Source organism: Calonectris borealis, chromosome 15 (genome assembly GCF_964195595.1).
Source record: "Calonectris borealis chromosome 15, bCalBor7.hap1.2, whole genome shotgun sequence".
In the NCBI taxonomy this organism is placed as follows: domain Eukaryota; kingdom Metazoa; phylum Chordata; class Aves; order Procellariiformes; family Procellariidae; genus Calonectris; species Calonectris borealis.
Window position 1 is genome coordinate 14,685,885 of NC_134326.1, and position 20,845 is coordinate 14,706,729.

Sequence of the window (20,845 nt, forward strand, 5' to 3'; positions counted from 1 at the left end):
CTGACAAATGGTAGTGTACTGTACAGAAGTGTACCTCACAAGTTACATACTGTTCCTGTTTTCCTGCTACATATGAACATACAAAAAATAGGAACTGGTATTTTGCTTTTAAGCAGAAGTGGGGGTCTGGAACCACAAGTGCTGCCTTGGAAGTGTGCTGGTGTAGTGTTTATCCAGTACTGACACCGCAGGGAGAGCTAACTTCACAGAAAGCAGCGGTAGCACTTTCCTGGCTGTTCAGGAGCCCGTGTGTCTCCTGAGGGGAAGGAGATGATGCTGCACAGGAGACTCTATTGCTGTATGATTTGCCAACCCCGACCAGAGACATCAGTGTGTGGAAACTGGCTGGGTGTCGGTTGATTGTCCAGGCAACCCTGGCAACAATTTTTTTGTCCAGGCAACAACTGTCATTTACGCTTGGTTAAAACACGTGTAGGTACTGAGCTGCTTTGCAAGCGTCATCAGATGCCTCTGTTGTCATACTTTTCACTACTGATTAATGCTTTCCTGGTATGCCGTGGTACCTGGGCTGCAACGGCTTGAGCCGTTGACAGTTTATTAAATGTGTTTTTCTGGGGTTTTTTTTGCAATTCCAGGATCGAATCATTGATGCTGGGCCAAAGGGCAATTACGCTCGATTCATGAACCATTGCTGCCAGCCAAACTGTGAGACTCAGAAATGGTGTGTGAATGGCGATACTCGGGTTGGGCTCTTCGCAATTGTAAATATCAAAGCTGGTAAGGAACCCCACTCTGTCAGTACTTGCAGTTAAAAGCGTGGGAGCCTTTCTGTAAGGAAAGGGGAGGGTTTGTAGCTCCCTGGGAAGGTATTTACTTTTTGTTTTCACATAGGCAGTCATGAGTCTTAACACCAGCACTGACATAAAGAAATACATATATCCATGGTATAAATGGAGGTTCATAGTTCTAATTTACAGGACCAAGAAATGGAACTTAAGTGTGCTACAGCGTGGGGTTGAATGCCCTTTTTGGCTGTAGTATGTGGTAGGAGTGTGGGGTTGCACTGGATTTTCAATCCACACAGATCTATGGGGAGATTAATAGTTGGTATCCTTGTGTAGCTGTGACAGTCATTTGTGTCATTATATTTCAAAAGTGCTTTTACTTCAGCAGTAAGATGTTCTGCCCCATAGTTCATTACAACTTGCTTGGTTTTGATCTGCTTTTGTGCCAGGGACTGAGCTGACTTTCAACTACAATCTGGAGTGTTTGGGAAATGGAAAGACCGTTTGTAAATGTGGTGCCCCAAATTGCAGTGGCTTCCTAGGAGTTCGACCAAAGGTATGATGCCTCCTTTAAGCTTTTGTTCTTCCAAATCACCTCTTTGCATAGATGCGTATCATTTGTTGCAGAGATCTCCGGAAGTGTAATCCGGTTTTAGTGCGGCTATGAAAACATTGCTTGAATGAGTTGCATATCCAAGTTTTCATTCTGAGAGCGTAGATCTTAGACCTGAATTATTAGAGTTGCTACAAATAATGACAGGAAGTTGTATTTTACAACAAAAGAGTAAATGAAAGATTTTTTTCAGAATTTTCTGCTTACTAGCATGACAATTTCCATCACGTTAGAGGGGCAAAGGACAGGCATGGGAAAGACTTCCGTCGTATAACTAAGAAACCACAGCTCAGCCCATTTCCCAAAGTAAAGGCCTGAGTAAATTGTGAACATGCATGGAAGGCCAGCAAACTCGCATTCCTTCAGACTTGGAGTTGCTTTAGAGCCAGAAGGCTTCTACATCACTGTCTCTGCTGCAATAAGAAAGTTCCTGGGTTTTTTTCCTCCTTTTGGTTAAGCGACTGAAGTGCACACATCAGACAGGATTAAGAAATTTGCCGTATCTGTAGTAGAAAAATCACTAGCTTTTAGAACTCACGGACTTTTGAGAGCTTCATGTTGTAACTGTAATGGTGCAGTAACAGGAATTGATTTAAATTACCTTCTTGTGTGAACTGGTTCTCAGTGGGAAAAGGAAATAACAGGAGCAGTTGGCCGAGTTCCCAGCTGTCACCAGCTAAATCTATGTCTCAGCTGTTGGTTTGTTTCAAGAGCTTCACCAAATCAGCCTGTAATCCATCTGCTCTGGCATGTGGATACTGGCAGCTTGCTTACCCACAGTTAAGGGTTAAAAGCTCCAGCAGCGCAGTTGTTAAGCCCAGTCAATATATAGGGAAGGTTTTGTGAATTCTCCAGAGAGCTTAGTTCTGCAGAAAAATTAACTTATGATTAAAAAACATTGTTGTCTTCAGAAGTTGACAGATGAGGTGAATTACACATCTGATGCATTTAGTTCTTTTTTGGGTTGCGATGTAAAGTTCAATTGATTTTGTGCTGCTCCTGTGTTATTCATGGCTTGACTGTCATTTTTGCCCTGAAATTGCAGGTTGCATGATGGAAATCAGAGAAAGGTGTCCTTTAGTTGGCATTAATGTTCCATTGTGATGCGTGAGGCCACTCATTCCATCCTGATGAGATGGGCTAAGAAACAATACCCAAGAAAACAGTACCTTGGGTTTTGATTTTTTTTTTTCAAATTCCTCCCACAATAGATGCATTTTTAAGCTTTCTGAAGATACAGCAAGACAAAACTTCGCTGATTATACTCAAGTTCACTCTTACAAGTAACCTTTCTAACTGGGAGTGTGGAAGAATGCTTGGGAGTCTATTGTACTGCAGTGAGCAAGTGGGAATCGCTTAGTCCAGCTGTTAGACCTTGCTTAGGCATTCAAATTAGCTGTGAAAGGTTTTTCTTGTTCTCTTTGTAATTAGATGGCCGAGGTAATGGGCGCTGAGAATAGGTGGAATAGTTTAGGTGGAGTGATTTCACTGCCTGCATTTTCAATGTTAAGAAAGGTCTGACTTGTCCCCATTGTCAATGGGAATAATGGTATGAAAACAGAAATATCCACATGTGAAGGGGAAGGAAACAAATGTAACTCCCTGGTGGCAGGACAGCTATGTAACCACCGCTGCCAGATTCTGAAATTGTAGATCTGGAGACAAAGGTTTTTAAACGTTTTGGTGTTTTTGTTTTTAATCTTGATAGGAGAGTGATGAAAATAGTGCAATATTTATGCGGAATAAAGGATGCAAAAATCGCCTTATAGGTGTCGTCTCGGCACGCAGAGATGTTCTGCATGGAGAGAGCATATTTGGACACGAAGATATGTGGAAAATGGCATCAAATTTAGCTCATGTCTGTTTAGATAAACTAAACTGATAGTGCTTTGATAAGGTCACTGACTGGGGATAGGAAGCATCATCTTCGTGGAGTGAGTGTTTGGTACAATGGGAGGCTTAGGCTGGAGAGGATCCGTGCTAGGGGGTTAGAAGTGGCCTGAGGACCTAGCTTGAAGGGGGAGACCTTGGAGGAAGCCTTAGGCCAGAGAAGAGAGCACTTAAGCCATTTAGATGCCAATCTTGGGACCAGTTGTGACTATTTCCTTGCTGCCTGTAACACAGCTGTTGGAAGCGTGGTAGTTTAACTGTACTGATGACACAAAGATGTCAGGTGTCATCAGTGTGGGAGAAGGAGAGGAAGGGGCAATTACGAAGGAATAGCTGAGTATAACTGGGAAGGGGCTGGAGTTCAGTCATTCAGCACGCCAGAGTACTCACCTGGAGGGTAATAGCAGAAACAAATCTGCAACGAGAAAGTCATCGCAGAGCAATCGTGATGGAGAAGGAGCCGCTGTGCAGTTCAGCTGCCACAGGACTGAGCTGCTGTGGTGACGCAGCTGTGAAAAAGGCAAATGCGGGCAGCGCTTTGGGAGAGATTTCTCATTTTCTTGGAGAAGTGTTGATGTCATTCTATACGGCCTGTATACATTATATGAAGTAGCGTGCATAATTCTGTAACTTGTGTTTGGGAGAAATAAACTCAATAACGGCAGAGAAAAGCCGTTAGGAAGGTTGGAGGTGCAGACTGTGAAAGTGTTTGGTTTGTGAAAAGGAGAGTACGTCCTGGTGGTTACTGCAGGGAGAGGGAAAAACTGCAGAACAAGAGCAACGTTGATGCAAGAACAAATAGGTCTATACCAATCACAAATAAATTTAGACTGAAAATGAAGAGAGGGGTGAGGAACATCAAAAAGTGCAGGAAGGCCTGGGAGAGACTACTTGTGAGAGTCACGGGTGCAAGGAGACCTGACTGCTTTGACTGAGGACCTGAAGAGTCTGAGAGAGTGGCAGAAGCTCAGCAACACCAGGCATCCCCTGGCTCCTCGTTACACTGTGGCTAATTGCATATATCACATGTTTAACCAGGCTTTCGTACAGGAGTCCCAGACTCTTTCCAAAAAAAAAAAAAAAACTATTTGCTGTAGTAAATTCGTTACCAAGTACTCAGAAGCACTGTAGAGATGCTACATACGTTTCAGGTATGGCTGGCAGCAGGATTTTTTTTTGCGGTGTTTGTAGTTATCTTCACTGTAGCAGGAAGGGAACAGATGGAAGGGGCAGAGACCTGCATTAACTGACGTTGTCTCACCCGCAGAGCCAACCCAGCCTCACCGAGGAGAAGTCCAAGAAGCTAAAGAGACGGCCGCAGATGAAGCGCAGGTCACAGGCGGAGGTGATGAAGGAGCGAGAGGACGAGTGTTTCAGCTGTGGGGACGGAGGGCAGCTAGTTTCTTGTAAGAAGCCAGGCTGCCCCAAGGTGTACCACGCAGACTGCCTCAACCTCACCAAGAGACCTGCAGGTCAGTGCTCCGCACGGCTGGGCTCTGCTTGGGTCATGGCGTTGGCGCGAGGTGTCCCAGGCGCTGCTCACCACGTTGCACTCACTTCACAGCATCTTAAAATTTAGAGAAATTTTTCTCACTTGAACAGACTTTGTGGCCCACACGACACAACCCTGGTTTGCACCCTGCTGTGACTGCAGAAAGGTGAATTGATTGCTGAAGGGGGAGCTGGTCCTTGCCTAAGAAATGGTGCTTGTGAGCTGACCCCATCCTTGGGGCCTGGCAGAGGACAGTCCCAACAATAGTTGAGGTATTGGTTCCTCAGACTGGCCGTGTTCGCAAAGTTGAAGACAATTGAGTGAATTCGTAGGAGTTAAGAGAAAAATGTGTTAGATGTCTGAATAGCCGTGAGTTCATCGTTAGGAAAGAGAATGGTATCAAAGCATATCCTAGTTTGTGTTGAAATGAGGGCAGAAATTTGAAATAAAAAGAAAAAATATTGAAAAAGACTTCTAGTTGAGTGCAGGGAAAGAAATAGGCTCCCTGTATGAGTGATAAAACAGTTTCTAGTTTGTTAGTAGCTCCGGGGGTGTAAAATAACATCTATTAGAGGAAAAGATTTAAGTTGCATTTAAAAGTCTTCAAGGAGCTGGTTGAGGGGAGTGTTTCCTCTGTTGTTGCAGTTTGTCTTGGTTACTAAAGGAGTTCCTGGGACCTTTAATGAGTGATCAGGTTTAATCAATGCTCAGAAAGGGAAGAAGTCTGACCTGAGTCTTGGTAGGCCAGTTGGCCCGATACCTGCCAGGCCAGGAGGATGGAAAAGGTGGAAATGGATGGAAAATATGGAATCAGGTGCCTAAAGAATTAAATGGTAAGAATATAAACAATACCAGATGACAAGTTTTTAGGTAGAATAACTCATCAAACCTAATTTAGGGGTTTTTGTTAAGAATAATAAATTTGGTTAATAAAAGCAACTGCATTGAAGTAATTTGTTTAGGGGCTGTAAATCTTTTTATTTAATACTGTAAGCATTGTCATAATTAGAAATTCTCTATGCAGCTCTGTACAGTATTTTCTGAACACATCGGAGACAGGCTGAGAAACATGGAACCAAGCGGTCCCTGAAAGTAACTGCCAGGAGAGTCACTGCGACAGAGTGTTTCTGTCAGCGCACCGTGGGGAGACGGAACTGGGCGTTCAGCACCTCTAGCTGTAATTTGGCAGAACGTGTAGAAGGGCTAGTAGCATATTTTGTAGATGACAGAAATGATGTGTGTGCATGCGTTAAGTTTTGGGGAGAATAGGGCATTTATACATGAGAGCTTGGATTGCTCATTGAACAAACGCTGTACCAGAGCAATGTGAAAGCCAACGGGAGTGCAGGTCATTCCTATGGAAACATCATCATTCAGGGTGAGGGAGTCCTGAATATCACCTTTCTGCCCATTTTTGTGTGCTAAGACAGGGTGCTGTAACATCCTGGCAGGTTTTCCCATGCTTTAAAGTCTCCAATAAAGGAGAATCCAGCATTTAGGCTGTTCCCCTGCTTTCCATTTGAAAATTTTATCCTAACAGCCTGACGTGAAAAAACAAAGGATTGCCATCTCTCCAATACCCATTTTTTTACACACTGGCAGACTGTTATCTCCTTAGTCCTTTTCCAGCTTAAGCAAACACAGCCTCTCCTTGCAGCTCTTATTTTCTAAAATTACTATTCTTGGTCTGCTCTGGACTGTGTCCCACCTGCCTACATGTTTTTTGAACTGTGGTAACAAGAGTATTTTAACAGTATTGCAGCTGAGGCCTTGCTAACACTGAAAGAACAGAATAATTGTATTTTGTGTATTACATAAAATATCTCAGAAAATGAGATTTGACTTGTTTTTCAAAAATAACTTTTAAATTTATGTGATGTTTGTGATTTGCCCTATCATCTTTGAGTCTTCTTGTCTGGATCATTTTCACATATTTATTTTATTTCTTCCTCCTGCAATCCTGCTTTGCACTGGTCTTTATTTAATTGCACTTTGTTGATGCAAGAGCATCTGTCCAGTTTAAATTCTGAGCCTGTCTAACCACATTTTTGCAGTTCCTCACAGCCTTGTTGTTATCTACCCGTTTCTGTATGAGTATTTGCTGTTCTGCTTCCAGGAATTTAAATTAAAATACAGACTAAAATAGACTCCTGAAGGACGTAATTGGAAATGCCCCCTCAGTTTGCCAGGAGACCATTAATAGCAGTTTTCTGAGAATGTTTTTCAGCCAGTTGTAGCCATTTTTACACGTAGGTTGTTATTTTCATAGCTCACTCCTTAGACTATCATACAGGACGTGAAAGGTTCAGCACTTTTTACTTCAAATGTTTCTTCTGCCATGGGCATTGCTGTCGAGTAATTGGAATTTCCTGCTTGTTTGCATGTTACTAATTGTGTGATCTTACTTCCGAGAGCTCCTCTGCTCCAGGCTGTCTCTGGAGAGGCTGCTTATTCATTAGGCCTTTTATCCTGTCAAAGACCATTAGAGTGGTTTGATAGGATTTATCCTTCCTGCAACGTATTGGCAGGTTTTGACTTACTTTATTTTCCATCCATGGAAATGACCTCTTATAATTATAATCCCAGAGTCTTTCTGGTGGCCGAAGTGAGTGTTGAGTGTGGCTTTCTGGGTTGCTGCCGGTGCAGGGAGAGCAGCGACAGCCTGTGCTGCGGCACTGCGAGCCCGAAAGAGGGAAAACCATGTGTAGTGTTACATCTCCCCTCTGAAAAGGGTGCTGAAAAATTGGAGAAGATGCAGAAAAACGGTGTAGTGTATGTATTTTGAGACCGGAACAGAAGCCTTGGACTGGCTTCAAAGGAGGGGAAACATGCAACATGTTGTCTTCAACCCCAGGGGAAAAGCAGCGTGAGAGAGGGGAATGGAAAGCTGTAAGTGCATGGAGAAATGCCCACAGCTGCTCAGTGCCGTGCAGTCGCGCTCTGTTCCAGCCTCCCTGGAAAAGAGCTGGTAGCCAAAGCCACAGACGTGTGGGCTTGGTTCAGGGAGGCTGGGAAGTGCTGTGGCCCGGCTGGTGTCTACGTCTGCCCTCCGTCATTGCTTGTGTTCGGAGCGCAGGCTGGCCTGCGCGAGGGCTGCTCTGCAGGGAGCTGCTCTTCACAGCAAGGCAGGGAGCCGGGGAGGGCCATGGGAGCATGGGGTGTTGGGGGAGCATGGAAGCAGGAGGCGTATTTGGAAAGGCAGGTGTGCTGGTCCTCTGGTGAGAGGTCAGGAACTCAGCATCGTGTATCCCGGGTGCAAATGGTCTCACTGTTCCTTGTGTCCACAAACTGGTGAGAAGCGTTTGGTAGAGACGGCTGCAGCCTTGGCTGGGGGAGCAGGGGGCTGAACCAGTGAGGTCATCTACAAGTGAAAAAAGCAGCACTCTCTGAAGTGTCATGTTGTTTCTTTCTTCCGTGATAGTGTTGATACTGATGGCGAATAGATTCAGCATGGACACGGAGTTCCGCAGGGAGCAGCTTGGCTTTGTGTTAAGCAGTGTTTTTATCATGGCTATACACAGAGGTTAAGGAAGATGCCTTTGGGTACTGAGACAATGGAAACTCACTCCCTTGTGATCACTGCCCGCCCTCTCACTTCTTCTTTCTGATAAACAGGAAGGGAGGTTGTTGGCCCAGAATTAACAAAGACTTAGATGAACCTGACGCATCTACTGAAAAAGTCCGTTGGGTGTATTATACACAGATACCACTGATGTGGTCTGTGGAAATCAGAGCCACAGAGATGTGCAAGCTGGGGGTGTCTGCTCTTCTCTAGTCGCCCATATTGGTTAGTGTCGTGCTGGAGCCAGATGGGTTTTTGGTCTGACCTGGCGTCGCTTGTGTTTGTCATGATTATCATTGCCCTTGTTGCTTCTGGGGATGCAGGTTCCTGTTAACTGCCCGTCAAGCCTGGGAGCTATGGCAGAAACTGAGGACATGTAGAATTGTAGGGGAGTATTACAGAGGTGTTCCCCCTCTCCCTTGAGCTCCCTTTGCAGCAGGCCTTGTTTCTTCCCCTTGTACCACTCCTAAGGTATGTCTTTTCTCCTGTGTCTGTGCTGCAGGAAAATGGGAGTGCCCGTGGCATCAGTGTGATATGTGTGGTAAGGAAGCAGCTTCCTTCTGCGAGATGTGCCCCAGGTCCTTCTGCAAGCAGCACCGGGAAGGCATGCTCTTCATCTCCAAGCTGGATGGACGTTTATGCTGCACAGAGCACGATCCCTGCGGGCCTAACCCTCTAGAGCCGGGAGAAATTCGTGAGTATGTTCCTCCCATAGAAGCCCTGGCTAATGACGAGGACACCCAGCCACCAGAGCAGCCGCCTGCAGACACAGACCTGAGCGTTCAGCCTCTGGACAGCCTACCTCAGTCTGTGGCCCTCAGACTGCAGTCACCAGAAAAGCCCCCCGCTACCCTAGCGCTGAGGCTGCCGCCGTCAGACAAGCCCCCCACCACCCTTGCCCTGCGGTTGCAGCCATCAAACAAGCCCCCCACCACCCTGGCCCTCAGGCTGCCTCCACCAGACAAACCACCCGCCACCCTGGCATTGAGACTGCCACCGTCAAATAAACCCCCCACCACCTTGTCACTGAGGCTGAAGCCATCCAACAAACCCCCCACCACCCTCTCGCTCCGGCTGCAGCCTTCGGACAAACCTCCCACCACCTTGTCGCTCCGCCTGCAGCCGTCGGACAGGCCCCAGGCTGCCCTGTCCCTAAGGCTGCAGTCAGAGAAGCAACCCATCATCGTAGCGCTGAGGCCTCAGCAGCCCGACAAACCTCCCACCAACGCAGTGCTGTGGCCACTGGATGAGTCCTCCAGTGATGCCTCGCAGCCTCATCTGCCGAGCAAATCTCCTCCGGGAACTCCACAGTCGTCCGATGAGTCGCTTGTTACTGCTGGTGCCCTGCAGCTCCAGCTGTCGGACGAGTCTCCTGCTGCCCCCGGGGTTTTGGGGTTATTGGACAAGTCCCTCATTGACACCAGGACCCAGCAGCCTGAGCTGCTGGATGAGTTCCCAACAAAATGCCTGCATCCTCAACTGTCGGACAGACTTCTCGCCACGGCGGGGACCCTGCAGTCCCAGCTGGTGGATGAGCTTCCTGCAGCCGATCAGCTTCAGCCGTTGGACAAAGCTTCTGTTCAGAGTCCGCGGCCTCAGTCTGTGGAGAAGGCTCCCAGCTCTGTGGTGCCGCAGGTCCCAGCGTCGGAGGTGACTCCCGGTCCTGGGGTGCTGTGGCCTCTGCCCATTGAAAAAGTCCCCAGCTCCCCAGTCTCACGGATCCTGCCCATGGAGAAGGCTTCTGGATTGGCTGTGCCTCGGCCCCCACCTCCAGAGAAGGCTTCCTTCTCTGGGGCAGCGCGGGTCCCAGCCACGGAGAAGACTCCCAGCTCTGGGGTGCCCCGTCCCCTGCCTCCGGAGAAGGCTCCTGCCTCGGGGATGCTACGGATCCTGCCCACAGAGAAGGCTTCCAGCTTAGGGGTGCCACGGCCCCTGCCTCCGGAGAAGGCTCCTGGCTCCCGGTCACCACATGTCCTGCCCATGGAGAAGGCTCTCGGTTCAGGGGCCCTGCGCATCCCACTCATGCAGAAGGCACTCGCCCCTGGGGTGCTGCGGCCCCTGCCTCCCGAGAAGGCTGCCGACTCCGGGGCCCTGCGGGTCCTGCCTCCGGAGAAGGCTCTTGGCTCCGGGGTGGCCCGGCCTCAGCTCCTGGAGAGGCCCCTCACTCTTACAGCCCCGTGGCCTCAGGCATCGGACAAGCTGGGCGCTGCCGTGGCTCCTCGGCCTCAAGCCTTGGACAAGCCTCCGGCTGCGTCGGCTCCGAGGCTGTTGCTGTCGGAGAAGGCACTGCGGCCTGTTGACCAGAATGCGCAGCCGAAGGAGAGAGGAGCCCCAGCTGTGGAGCTGAGTCCCCAGCAGAAAGAGAGGACCATGTTAGTTGGCGAGCAAATCTCTTGGTCTGCTGGGAAGGTGGTGACGCATGTCGGACAGGTACCTTGGCCTACGGAGAAACTACAGACGCATGAGCAAACCCACTGGCCCACTGCAAAAGCCCTGATACCTGCAGAGCAGTCTCCCCGGACAGCAGAGAAGCTACCAGAGCCGACCCTTCAGCCCGGCTGGGAAGTGGCCTCAGCCCCTGCAGAGCAAACCCCTTGGACATCAGAGAGATTGCGTGCATTTGAGCAGACCCCTCGGCCGGCCAGGGAAGCGCCGGTGCCCCCGGAGCAGATGCAGTGGCTTGTCACGAACATTCAGACAATTGACCAGATTTCTTGGCTGAGTGGAAAAGCACAGACTCCTCGGGGGCAGGACCCTTTGCCTGAACAAAACACAGCGCTAGCCCGTAACCAGGATTCTGTCTGTCGTGAGTTGGCTGACTCAGAGCCAAAGTGAGGTTGGTGAATATGGGAGGCAGGTTTCAGTCTTTTAATGTTTAGGGAGGGGGAATCTTTGTTTTGTTTTTTTTATTCACTTCCCTGAGCCCAGCCCCTAACCCATGCACATCCCATCCATACTCTCTCGTGACACGAGCAAGGACATTCACTTAAGTCTGAGTGTGGCCCAGCCAAAGGGAGAGAGCATCCGTGACCTTTTCCTCTTCCTTTTACAAATGGTAAAGCTGAAATAAAGAGTCCACTCTGGGTAAAAATCTCCAATTCCATTGAAATGGTCACATTACTGATGCAGCGTGTTCGAGCTCCAGGTCTGATTCGTAGGCGAGTTCCCAGGTACAGCTAAGGGGCCTCGCTCTTGTTACTGTATTTAGAGGAAGCAGATCACTCAGGCTGCCCTGGGACTGGAGATGTTTCAGGGATCAGGCGGTGAGCAGTCAGGTGTACGCCCTTGCCGGACTCTGCGGAAACAGGGAAGGGATTTATCTGTCGTCTGCCCAGGTCTCTGTCCCTGGGTGTTGCTTTGTGAGGTTTGTCCATACGTTAGCTGGGCCGTGCTGCGTGCATGGTTCATTGAAGGACAGGTATCGTCTCCAGCTGAGCTGGGAGAGGAGCCCGCCGCACTCGCTCAGTGCAGTTTTCTCCAGCAATAGACAATATCCATACAGGCTCCTTTGTACAAAGCTGCGACTGGCCAGGCCCGAGTAACGGGGAATCTGAAGGAGGTCAGGGAAAAGAGAGATCTTGGAAGAAGCCATCTGGCAGTTTCTTCATTCTTGTGTCTTAATCCTTTAGCACAGGACACGCAGAGTGTTTCCTGCACTGGAAAATGTTGTGACCTATAAAGCAGCAATAGCAGAGTAGGGCAGAGTGGGTTTCCCCAAGGTGCTGAGCACCGCCCTGGTAGGGTGGTGGTGCTCCCTTTCAAATTTCCATCCGGTCTCTTCTTGACTTCTGTCATCACCGTGAGCCAGCAGACTGAGCAGTCTTTTCTCCCCTTGCCTCAGACATGTTCAGGACGTGTTCGCATCACACCTGGTCTTCCCAGCAGCGGGACGCGCTGCCGAGCTGCAAGTGAAGGCTGTACCATTTGCTACACAGCGCGGAGGCAAGGGTGCCGTAGCTGTATCAGGACCCATCTCGACACCTTCCCCTTGGGTAGCTTCTGGCTTAACTCTTCTACAACCAAAGGAGACTTGAATTAACTGGACTGCGTTGGTGTGCATGTATGTGTGTGCGCGTGTGTGTCCTTCCAACTGAATAGTAGTTCTCACACTGGAACACAGTGGGCTCCAGCGGCTGGCTGGCTTTCTTTTTTCCTCTTCTCCCTTTTCCAGTTAAGGAGATGTTTAGTATCTGGTGGTCGTCAGGCTGGTGTCCAGACTAGGCCTGCTGAAAGCCGTTTACTCAAGCGTTGAGGCAGAAGTTTGCTTGGCCGTGGTACTCGCGGGGCAAGCGGTAGAGTCCCAGGGACCTGTGGAGTGGCATCTTGCAACCACGGCCACCCTCGCAGGCAGGAGGAGGACGGGCATTCCTGGGCGGCGATGCCCAGGCTGGATGGGGTCGGTATCCTGCCAAGGAAGTGCTGCTGACCAGCACACTCTCCCACTCTCACAACACATTACCTCTGTGGTTTGCCTGAGCTCCACCGATCCGGGTGCCGCAGCCTCGGATCTCCGTGCCCACCACCAGACCCTTGCACAGCTCCAGTGTATCCTTCTCCTTCCAGGCAGATCCGCAGGTCCCTCCCTGGAAAAGGAGCGTTCGGCTCCAGGCTGACCCTCTCCCTCTGACATCGGAGCAGGTCCTTGTTTCCACCTGGCTTGCAAGTGCCTGCTGCTCCGAGAGCAGACGGTCGTGAGCTTTGCGGTTTTCTGTGAAGTGAGGCAGACACTTGTACCGAGACTAATCCCGATCCGTTCTCCTTTCCTGATACACGCACCCCAAGACAATGTCCTGCTGTAAAGGCCGGGTGTGCTGGGCACGAGGGGACATTACCAGTGCTATGGTGCATCTCTTCTTTAGTCCGAATCATTTCAGATCCTTTGTAGAATAGCTAGCGACTTCAAAAAGCTTTATGGCTTATGGAAACTTACTGTTTAATGTTGTTTTTTTCCGGGAAGACTGGCAGGTCAGTTCCTGCTTGCTGCTGAAACTGGGGAAATGCAAGCAGCTTGTGTTTCTGCGTGACTCCTGCACAAAGGGAATCAGGACAACTCCTCAGAGCCATTGAGAGAGAAGATAATCTAAGGGCATTCATTAACTTTTTTAAACAAAATAAAAAAAATGGTAATGAGGTTCAGTATATTAAGTATTTATCATGTGTGAGAAGGAAAATAAAATCTTGAATTTACATTTATAGGCCTTCCCATGAGCTGGACTTAGTCATGTAGATTGTGTAAGTAGGGTTATCTCCGTGCCAGCCACCCAGCCAGCTACAGCTGTAACCAGAAAGGTATCTGCACTGCTCTGTCCACCTCCGCTTTGCATTGTCACGTGTTAACTAGTTACTTGTTTCATGAAAAATAAACTGTGAATATTTTTGGTGCAGGCTTTTTTAAATCTGTAAAATGGAGAAGTTCTCAATGAATTCTCATAAGTGCAGGTTTGAAAAAATCACTTCTATAAATCGTGTGCTCACATAGTAAGGTGAGGTTCGCAGCAGCAGCAGCCGCCTTTCACACAGCAGGCTCTTACCCAAAAGCTTGTTTGGAACGGTGAACATGGATCAAACCGTTGCATGGCATTTCAAACTCACAGCCTTATTCCTTGCATCTGACCATACCCCACCTCTCTTCTCGTCTCCCTTCATGTCTTTTCCACGAAGATCCAGGTTCCTGGCTTGCTACCTTCCAGCTCTGCGCTGGAAAGTTGACTTCAGCATAGCTGGGAGGCTGCTCAGTGAAGTTGGTGTTTGGAAATGTCATTGAAAGAGGAAGCCAGCAAGCTGCTTTTCCCTTGTTGGGCCCCTGGGAAATGCTCCGTCGGATCAGGAGGGCTTTTCAGATGTACGTGGGGCTGGCAGAGGGACTAGTGGTGCTGTTAGGAATGGCTCTCTCTGCTGGGTCACTTCAGCACGATGGGCAAGGCCTGACCAGGTGTAGAGATAGGTCCTGGCAGCCCTTCCCTGCCCAGCCTGCCTTCATCGGCTGTGAGCGTGGGCTGGGAAAGAGCTCCAGGCAACACAACCCTCACAAAAGAAATGTGGGCTTCTTCAGCACTGGGGTGACTGGTTGTTGGTGGCAGCTAGTAGCGCTACCTTGGAGGAGGAGAGGGAGATGTCTGTACTGAAGCAGCTGGGTTCATTTTCTGCAGTTCTGTGCTGCCTTCAGAGTTCAGCCAGTTTGAATCACTGGGGGTTTTTTAACGTGGAAGAAAGTGGCAGGTAACACCTACCCCTGGCAGGCCGCTCCTGCAGGAGAGAGATTGCTGCAGCTCTGCTCTGGCCTGCCTGAGCCCTTGTGCTGGGCTGGAGCTGGCCGAGGAGCTCGGCCAGCTTTGCTGTGGCTTCGTGGCCAAGGCCACAGCGCTTCTTTGCTGCGTTGGAGGGATCCAGTCACCTGGCCACTAACAGTCTTGGGTCAGGCATAATTGCACCCAAGGTGAAGGAGAGATGCCGCTTGTGTTGATCTGCTGTCGTGGAGAGTTGTAGAAGCAGAATTAAGAGTAACTGTTGTTTCTGCTCAGAGCTGTACCCCTTTCCTTGCCATTCCAGGGAGGCTCACGGGAACTTTCCCGGCTCATGGGTTCATTCCCACTTGTAGGAATGGCTCCCCCTTCCTAGTTCTGAAGGGGCTGAAAGATGTGCTCCCATACAAATGCTTCACCAACCAACATGCTTGCTGTCAGGATGGCCTGGCTGCCCCTGCTGGGGTCACCAGCTGTGGCCTCTGTCCCACGGCGGGACCCACTTCAGTAATGGGTTTCCACAGCGGGCAGGAGAGCCCCAGTTGACCTTTGGTGATGGAGGAGCTCTGGTGAGGGTAACGGCGTGGTCAGGGACTCACGGCATGATCTGCCTGCCCAAGCCGGGGAGGAGGGTTGCAGAGGAGGAGCCATCGCAGGGCCTGTGGGACGTGTGGGCAGGAGGGGAGCAGGCACTGGCCACCATCCTGCGTGGCTTGTCCCATCTGCACCAGCTCGCTGGGCTGGTGCCTGCTGTCAGCCAGGGCTCTGGTGAATCTAGCAGCAAAGTGACCACTGTAAGGGATAATCCCCTACTGCGCATCTTCAGATACTAAGTAGCTCGTGGTAGCTTGCTTTATTGTTCTCAAGTTAAAACTTTTCCTATTTAACAAAAAAACCCCACAAGAACCAGATTCACTTCAATGCACAAAGTATCCAGGTGGTACTGTGGGAGCATGCGTTGTAATTCAGGGTTTAAACCCCCCACAGGCACGGGCTTGGCTTTGAAGGTATGGCTGTAGTTAAAATTCACGAGATGAGAGAGAGGGTTGAATCTAAAGGACGGTAACGTACTAAGGTGAGCCGATGCGGATTGAGGGTGCTAGAAGAGCTTCAGCTCAGTTTCACAGGAAAAAAAGGAAGAGAAAGAAAAAGCAGCCCTAACCCTGATGCATCTCGGCAGCGGTTTAACCCGAGCATGCTGTGGATGTGCGCTGCTCCTACCTGAATGCTGCAGCCAGCGTTGCGACAGGGCAGGGGGATTTTGTTTGAGAAACCTCAGACCTTCAAGACCTTCTGTTTATTTTTTATTTCAGCCTTAACTTCTGATTTTGCTTGATGTTTGGAATAACCGTAATTGTAACCTGCTTGTAATGTGCTTTGCCCTAAATTACTGATGAGGCTTTCAGCCTTTGCCAGCCAGTGAGTGTTAAAGCAAAGTGGCAAACCGTGCAGCTACTTTGAAAGTACGGGGGGGTGGGCTGGTGAGGGCTTGCGCCCGTGTTTGATCGCCTGGGCTTTGTCTGCGCTAATTACTCCCCTCTGATAGTGATAACGCCAGTGGCAGCATTTGCAGCCGAGGCTGTGCCTCTTGCAGCAGCACCGCCGGGCTGATGGGTGCTCGGGGCTCCCAGGGCCTGGGAGATGGGATGCTGGAGCTTGGGGACTGCTCCGCCGCTTGCCTGGCTTCAGCAGGAGTCTCGCCTGTGGGGTGGCAGTGCCCTGGCTTAGCAGGAGGTGGGAAAAGGCAAGATTTCTGCTCTGGGTCCTCCAAAAGCGATCTAAGCCAAGTCCGGTGCAGGGGGACAGCGTGCGTGAGCTTGGGCTAGAGAAATGGCGGTGATGGACAGTCCCTACAGCACTGAATCTACCTCCTAGGGAAATCTGAGAAATGGGTGTTGCTATGTCCTATTTCAAGGTAAAGTTTTAATCAGCTTGCCCTTGGCGAAGCACTTGGGCTATTGTGGTGCTATTGTAAACCGTTTGGCAGCTTAGCACAGTAGGGCTGAACTCACGGCTCCTAGCCCACGGGCTGGAGGTTTCTTTGCTGGTTGAATCCCGTCCCCGATAGCTGGGGCTGGGCTTCGGCACATGTGACAAAAACAGGACGAGGCGTGACTCGGTTCCTTCGATTTATGATGGTTTTGAGACTCAAACCAGCGTGCCAGTGGGCCCCATGGGCGTAGGGAGCGAGTGGAGCCACGTGAAGCAAGGCAGGCGTCCGCTAACTGCATGTTCTTTGTGTCCGTTTGGTACTGAGCTGGTTTCAGTTTTTGTTTTTTTTTTCTGATGTTTCCGAGTTGTTGACTTCAAGGAACTGGGTTTTGTGTATTTTTTTAGACACTGGGAACTTGTTAAAAGGAAAAGCAGCAGCACCGGGAGGCTCAAGGTAGAGCGTGGCTGGAGCCGAGGATGGCCCTGGCGATGCGGGTGGGAGGTCAGATGTGTCGGCAGCGGCTGGCGCAGGCAGGCAGGGAGCAGGCAGGGAGCAGCTCTCCCTGCTACGGGCAGGAGAAGCCTTTTGGCAGCGGCACTCCTAGCCCTGCTTAACCGCGGTGCCGCGTTCACTGCCCCACCAGCCTGCTCACCTCCGAGACACTGATCGTGTCCGGCGCCGTGCCTGGCTTTGAATGTCCCCTGCCACCCTCCAGTGCCACGTGCTCTTGGCTGGGGTCCTGGCTGCTGGCTAAGGGGTCCTGGGGAGGGTGGCCCTGGCTGCCCGCTCCCCCTTCCTCACTGTCTGGGCCTGGGGAGGAGGGACATGGGGGGCCACCCGTGGCAGCGGTGTAAGTTTGCGCTGAAGCCGTGAGCGGGAGGTTTGCTCAGAGAGGGGGGGAAGCCTTGGTGTGAGCAGCCCCACGCTGCATTCCTCCCCCACGGAGGTCTGCTGCCCACGGGGTGGTGACAAAGGGGAGTCCCCCACAGGGTCCCATCCTGCAGGCTTGGCCAGAGGGAAACACGGCAGGAGTCGGGGTGCCCAGCTGAGGTGGGGGCCGGCCGGAGCTGCGGGTGGGCGCTGGGGCAAGCACTGCGTGGGGGACCTGTGGGTGCTTGGCCCTGGCCGGGACTTGTCTGTTGGTTCTAAGCAGGGATGCCAGAGCGGGTGAGAGAAACCTACATATTTCCAGCATGTATATTATTTTTAGAAGAGGGAGAGGGGAGAGTCTTGGACCATTGATTACTTTCATTTTGCTCCCCTTAGACTGTTGGCTGTGTATGTGAAACTTATAATGAAAAGAGGGTTGCCCTGCCCAGGTGCTCCCAGAACATGTACTGTAATTCTTTGTATATAGAAGAAAAATTACTGTAAAGTAAAGTTTAACTTTACTCTCGATGTCCTCTTGTGGTTTGTCTTGCCGAGCAGGGGGGCACGGGGGGGGCCTCGCTGTGCCCAGACACCCGGGGCAGGGATGGGAGAGCCCTGACAGCCTCGCGCAGGCAGGGGGACGGCTCAGACCACAACGCGTTTTATTTACATTGTACACCTCGAGAGAAGACGCTTAAATATATCTGCAAAGAATCGGGCAGCATCTCCAAGAGAATAAGTTAACAGCCGCCGCTGGGCCACAGCAGTGACTCGGGGAAGCAGCTCCTACAAACGCTGGGTGGCAGGGAGAAGGTCCCCAGGGGTGACGGCCCGCGGCTCCCAGCACCGCAGGAAGCTCCCGGCACCGCACGGCAGCCCTCTGCCGCTCCGCACGCCGGGAGGAGAGCAGTCCGCGGGGCTGTGTGCCGCTGCCACGTTGCGGATGGGCCCATACAGCTAAAACACAGCAGGTAAAAAACCGGAGGAGCCTGGCGCGCGCCATCTGCCCGGCCGGCAGCAGCGGTTCCCTTTTGGCAGGAGGTCTCAGTGGTGGCAGCAGCTGTAGAAGTAGGCACCGCTCCTCTGGCCCAGGTCGACACCCTTCTCCTCTGAAAGAGAGCAGGGGCGGCAGGCTGCCAGCACGTCCACACCACGATGCCACATGGGAGCCCAAAAAGCTGCTGGTGCCCCCGCAGAGAAGCAACAACGCTCATGGCCATGGCACGGCGCAGGGCTGGAGGCATAGCTGGGCTGAGCACGCCTGGACAGGCCTGGTGCAGAGCTGAGAGCCAGTCCCACAGCCGGGCAAGGCTCCTGGCTGCCCGTTTGCCAAAGGCCACCCGTGGCCCAGTTGGCCGGACGTGCTGAGCCTGGGCTGAGTGGGGACGAGGACGCCGTGACGGGACCCAAGCTCCACAGGACAACCCCCAGCACGGAGCCGCAGCGGCCCCAGAGGTGGGGGCGAGGAAGGGCCCTGCCAGACCCCACAGCGCTCGTCCTCCCCAGGGGCACGTGCACCCCCTGGCATGGGAGAGGGTGCCTGGGGAGAGACAGATCCTGCCTCCTCACCTGTCATCACCTGGAAGGCGGTGAAGTGGACGTAGTCCTCGGCCACCTTCTGGAACAGCTCATCTAGGGGGAGAGCGGGCAGGGTGGGTGCGGGCAGCCCCGCCGCCAGGTAGAGCCCCTGGCCCTGCTTTGGCAGGGGCACAGCCAGCAGCGAGGGGGCTACTCACCCACGCTCTGCCCCGTCTTACTGGAGGTCTCGAAGAGCTCTGCCTTGATCTCTGAAACGAGGCTCTGGGTTAGCGCCTGCGGCTGCAGGATGTGGCCCCGCAGGCTTGGCTCCCCCCGGAGTCACCCCTCGGGCACAGCTGCCAGCAGCGAGCTGGCGGGGGCCCAGGGCAGGGCTCCGTGCTCCCGTCCCCTCGGCCCAGCTGGCCGCGTGCCGGCCCCTGTGTCAGGACACGCCGTGCCTGGGGAGGTCCCTGGCAGAGCCGGGGCCTCACCGTGCAGGGAATCCTGGCGCCTGGAGCCACCGGATCTGCTGCAGATCCAGGGCAAGGGCAGACCCCCTCGCGCCTCCCAGGCACACGTGGATGCAGCAGTTTCATCCCCCCCTCACCCCCCACCCGCTTGGTGCTGCAGGAGCCCGGGAAGGGCCAGCACTGCCCAGCCGCGAGCATCCCGGCCCCGTGCGGTGCCCGGCCGTACCATCGGCATAGTCCTGCACGTCGTGGAAGTCGACCCCCCGCTTCCTCCTGTCCTCCTCCAGCAGGTCGCTCTTGGTGCCGCACAGGTAGATCCGGCAGCCCTGCGGCAGGCAGAGGGGCGGGAGGGATGCGCCCGCAGGCCCGGCACCACCACCGGCTCCCCTTCCCCTCCGGCGAGGCTCGGCAGCCCCCCAGCCCGGCCGTTACCTCCTCGCAGTTCTGCAGCTCATTCACCCAGAACTTGGCTCGCTGGAAACTGCTGCTGTCCGTGAGATCTGGGGGAGAGGAGTCAGGGTCTCTCCCCTCCCTCCTGTGCCCACCCTCCGCCGCAGCACCCAACCCACCAGTGCTGCCACCCCCCCAGCCCGGGACCCTCGCAGCCGCCGGCTCCTTCCTCCTCCCACGGCGCCGTGCCCTTACCGTAGCAGACGACGGCCGCCCGCGCCCCGCGGTAGTAGATGCGGCTCATGGCCTCGTAGCGCTCCGAGCCGGCCGTGTCCTGGGGGCGACAGGGAAGTGCTCAGCGGGTGGGGGGGGTCTCGGGGGTTCTTGTGCCAGTGGGGTGGCTGGGGGTGGCAGCGGGGTGCTGGCACAGCCCTCGCCCCCGCGCTTACCCAGATCCCCAGGGTCACCGTCTGGTCCCCCACGGCCATCACCTTGGCCACGAAGGCGGCCCCAATCGTCTGGAAGAAAAGCAGGAGGAGCGGCGGGCACCGGCCCGGGGACGTGGTGGGATCCTGCCCAGGGATGCCGGGGGCATCTGGCCTGGGAACACGGGGGGAACCGGCCGAGGGGCACGGGGGAACCCACCCGCGGACGTGGGAGGCACCATCCCGGGGACACGGTGGGAAAACGAGGGGACCGACGCGGGGACACGGGAGGGATGCGGGGGGCACCAGCCCGGGGATGGGGGGGGACATGAGGGGGGCGTGGGGGGGGACACCGTCCTGGGGACGTGGAAGCACCAGCCCGGGAACACGGGGGAGGCCGCCCCGGGGACGCGAGAGCACCGTCCGTCGGCGGGGCGGGTGCCCGGCGCGGTCACTCACGTTCTGGTAGGGCCCGGGCCGGAAGCGGCGGTGGGCGCAGCGCTCCACCAGGCTGCTCTTGCCCACGCCCTCCTGCCCCAGCAGCACCACCTTGGCGTCCACCCGCCGCCCGCTCATCCTCGCGCCGCCGCCGCCGCCGCGGGGCGGGGCCGCAACCGGGCGGGGCGGGGCCGGCGCGGCGGAAGCGCGCGGCGGGGAAAGGGGGCGGACCCATCGGCGGAAGTGCGCAAGGGCG

At 53.1% G+C, this 20,845-nt stretch overlaps 2 protein-coding genes across 4 annotated transcripts in view; one reads left to right on the plus strand and one right to left on the minus strand.

Moving 5' to 3' along the window:
• NSD1 (nuclear receptor binding SET domain protein 1) overlaps positions 1–17,876 on the plus strand; it is a 66,119-nt gene extending 48,243 nt beyond the window's left edge. The window contains exons 20-24 of one of the 2 annotated variants that reach the window (XM_075164347.1): positions 597–738; positions 1,196–1,302; positions 4,517–4,721; positions 8,806–11,139; positions 12,145–17,876. In XM_075164347.1, the coding sequence (XP_075020448.1) occupies positions 597–738; positions 1,196–1,302; positions 4,517–4,721; positions 8,806–11,138 (2,787 nt within the window). In that variant the 3' untranslated portion in view covers position 11,139; positions 12,145–17,876. Of the gene's footprint in view, positions 1–596; positions 739–1,195; positions 1,303–4,516; positions 4,722–8,805 lie in introns of both variants that reach the window. The other variant, XM_075164348.1, reaches the window with a different exon arrangement.
• Positions 13,413–20,755, minus strand: RAB24 (RAB24, member RAS oncogene family). Of its 2 annotated transcripts, XM_075164349.1 has the most exons (8): positions 20,611–20,755; positions 20,176–20,244; positions 19,982–20,060; positions 19,769–19,836; positions 19,563–19,662; positions 19,085–19,135; positions 18,918–18,980; positions 13,413–18,457 (listed from the first exon to the last, which is right to left on the minus strand). In XM_075164349.1, exons 1-8 carry the CDS (start codon positions 20,725–20,727, stop codon positions 18,393–18,395), a joined length of 612 nt encoding a protein of 203 aa, XP_075020450.1. In that variant the 5' UTR covers positions 20,728–20,755; the 3' UTR covers positions 13,413–18,392. The 2 variants fall into 2 exon arrangements, with proteins under 2 accessions (XP_075020450.1, XP_075020451.1); XM_075164350.1 differs by lacking the exon at positions 20,176–20,244.
• Between the last annotated feature and the right edge of the window lie 90 nt (positions 20,756–20,845).

Excerpts from the sequence above, each read along its gene's own strand:
- RAB24 (XM_075164349.1), bottom strand. The coding sequence starts at position 20,727 with ATGAGCGGGCGGCGGGTGGACGCCAAGGTGGTGCTGCTGGGGCAGGAG. Across the intron at positions 20,061-20,175 it reads CGGTGACCCTGGGGATCTGG|GACACGGCCGGCTCGGAGCG; the intron begins GTAAGCGCGGGG and ends TGTCGCCCCCAG. Across the intron at positions 19,663-19,768 it reads AGCTGCAGAACTGCGAGGAG|GGCTGCCGGATCTACCTGTG; the intron begins GTAACGGCCGGG and ends TGCCTGCCGCAG.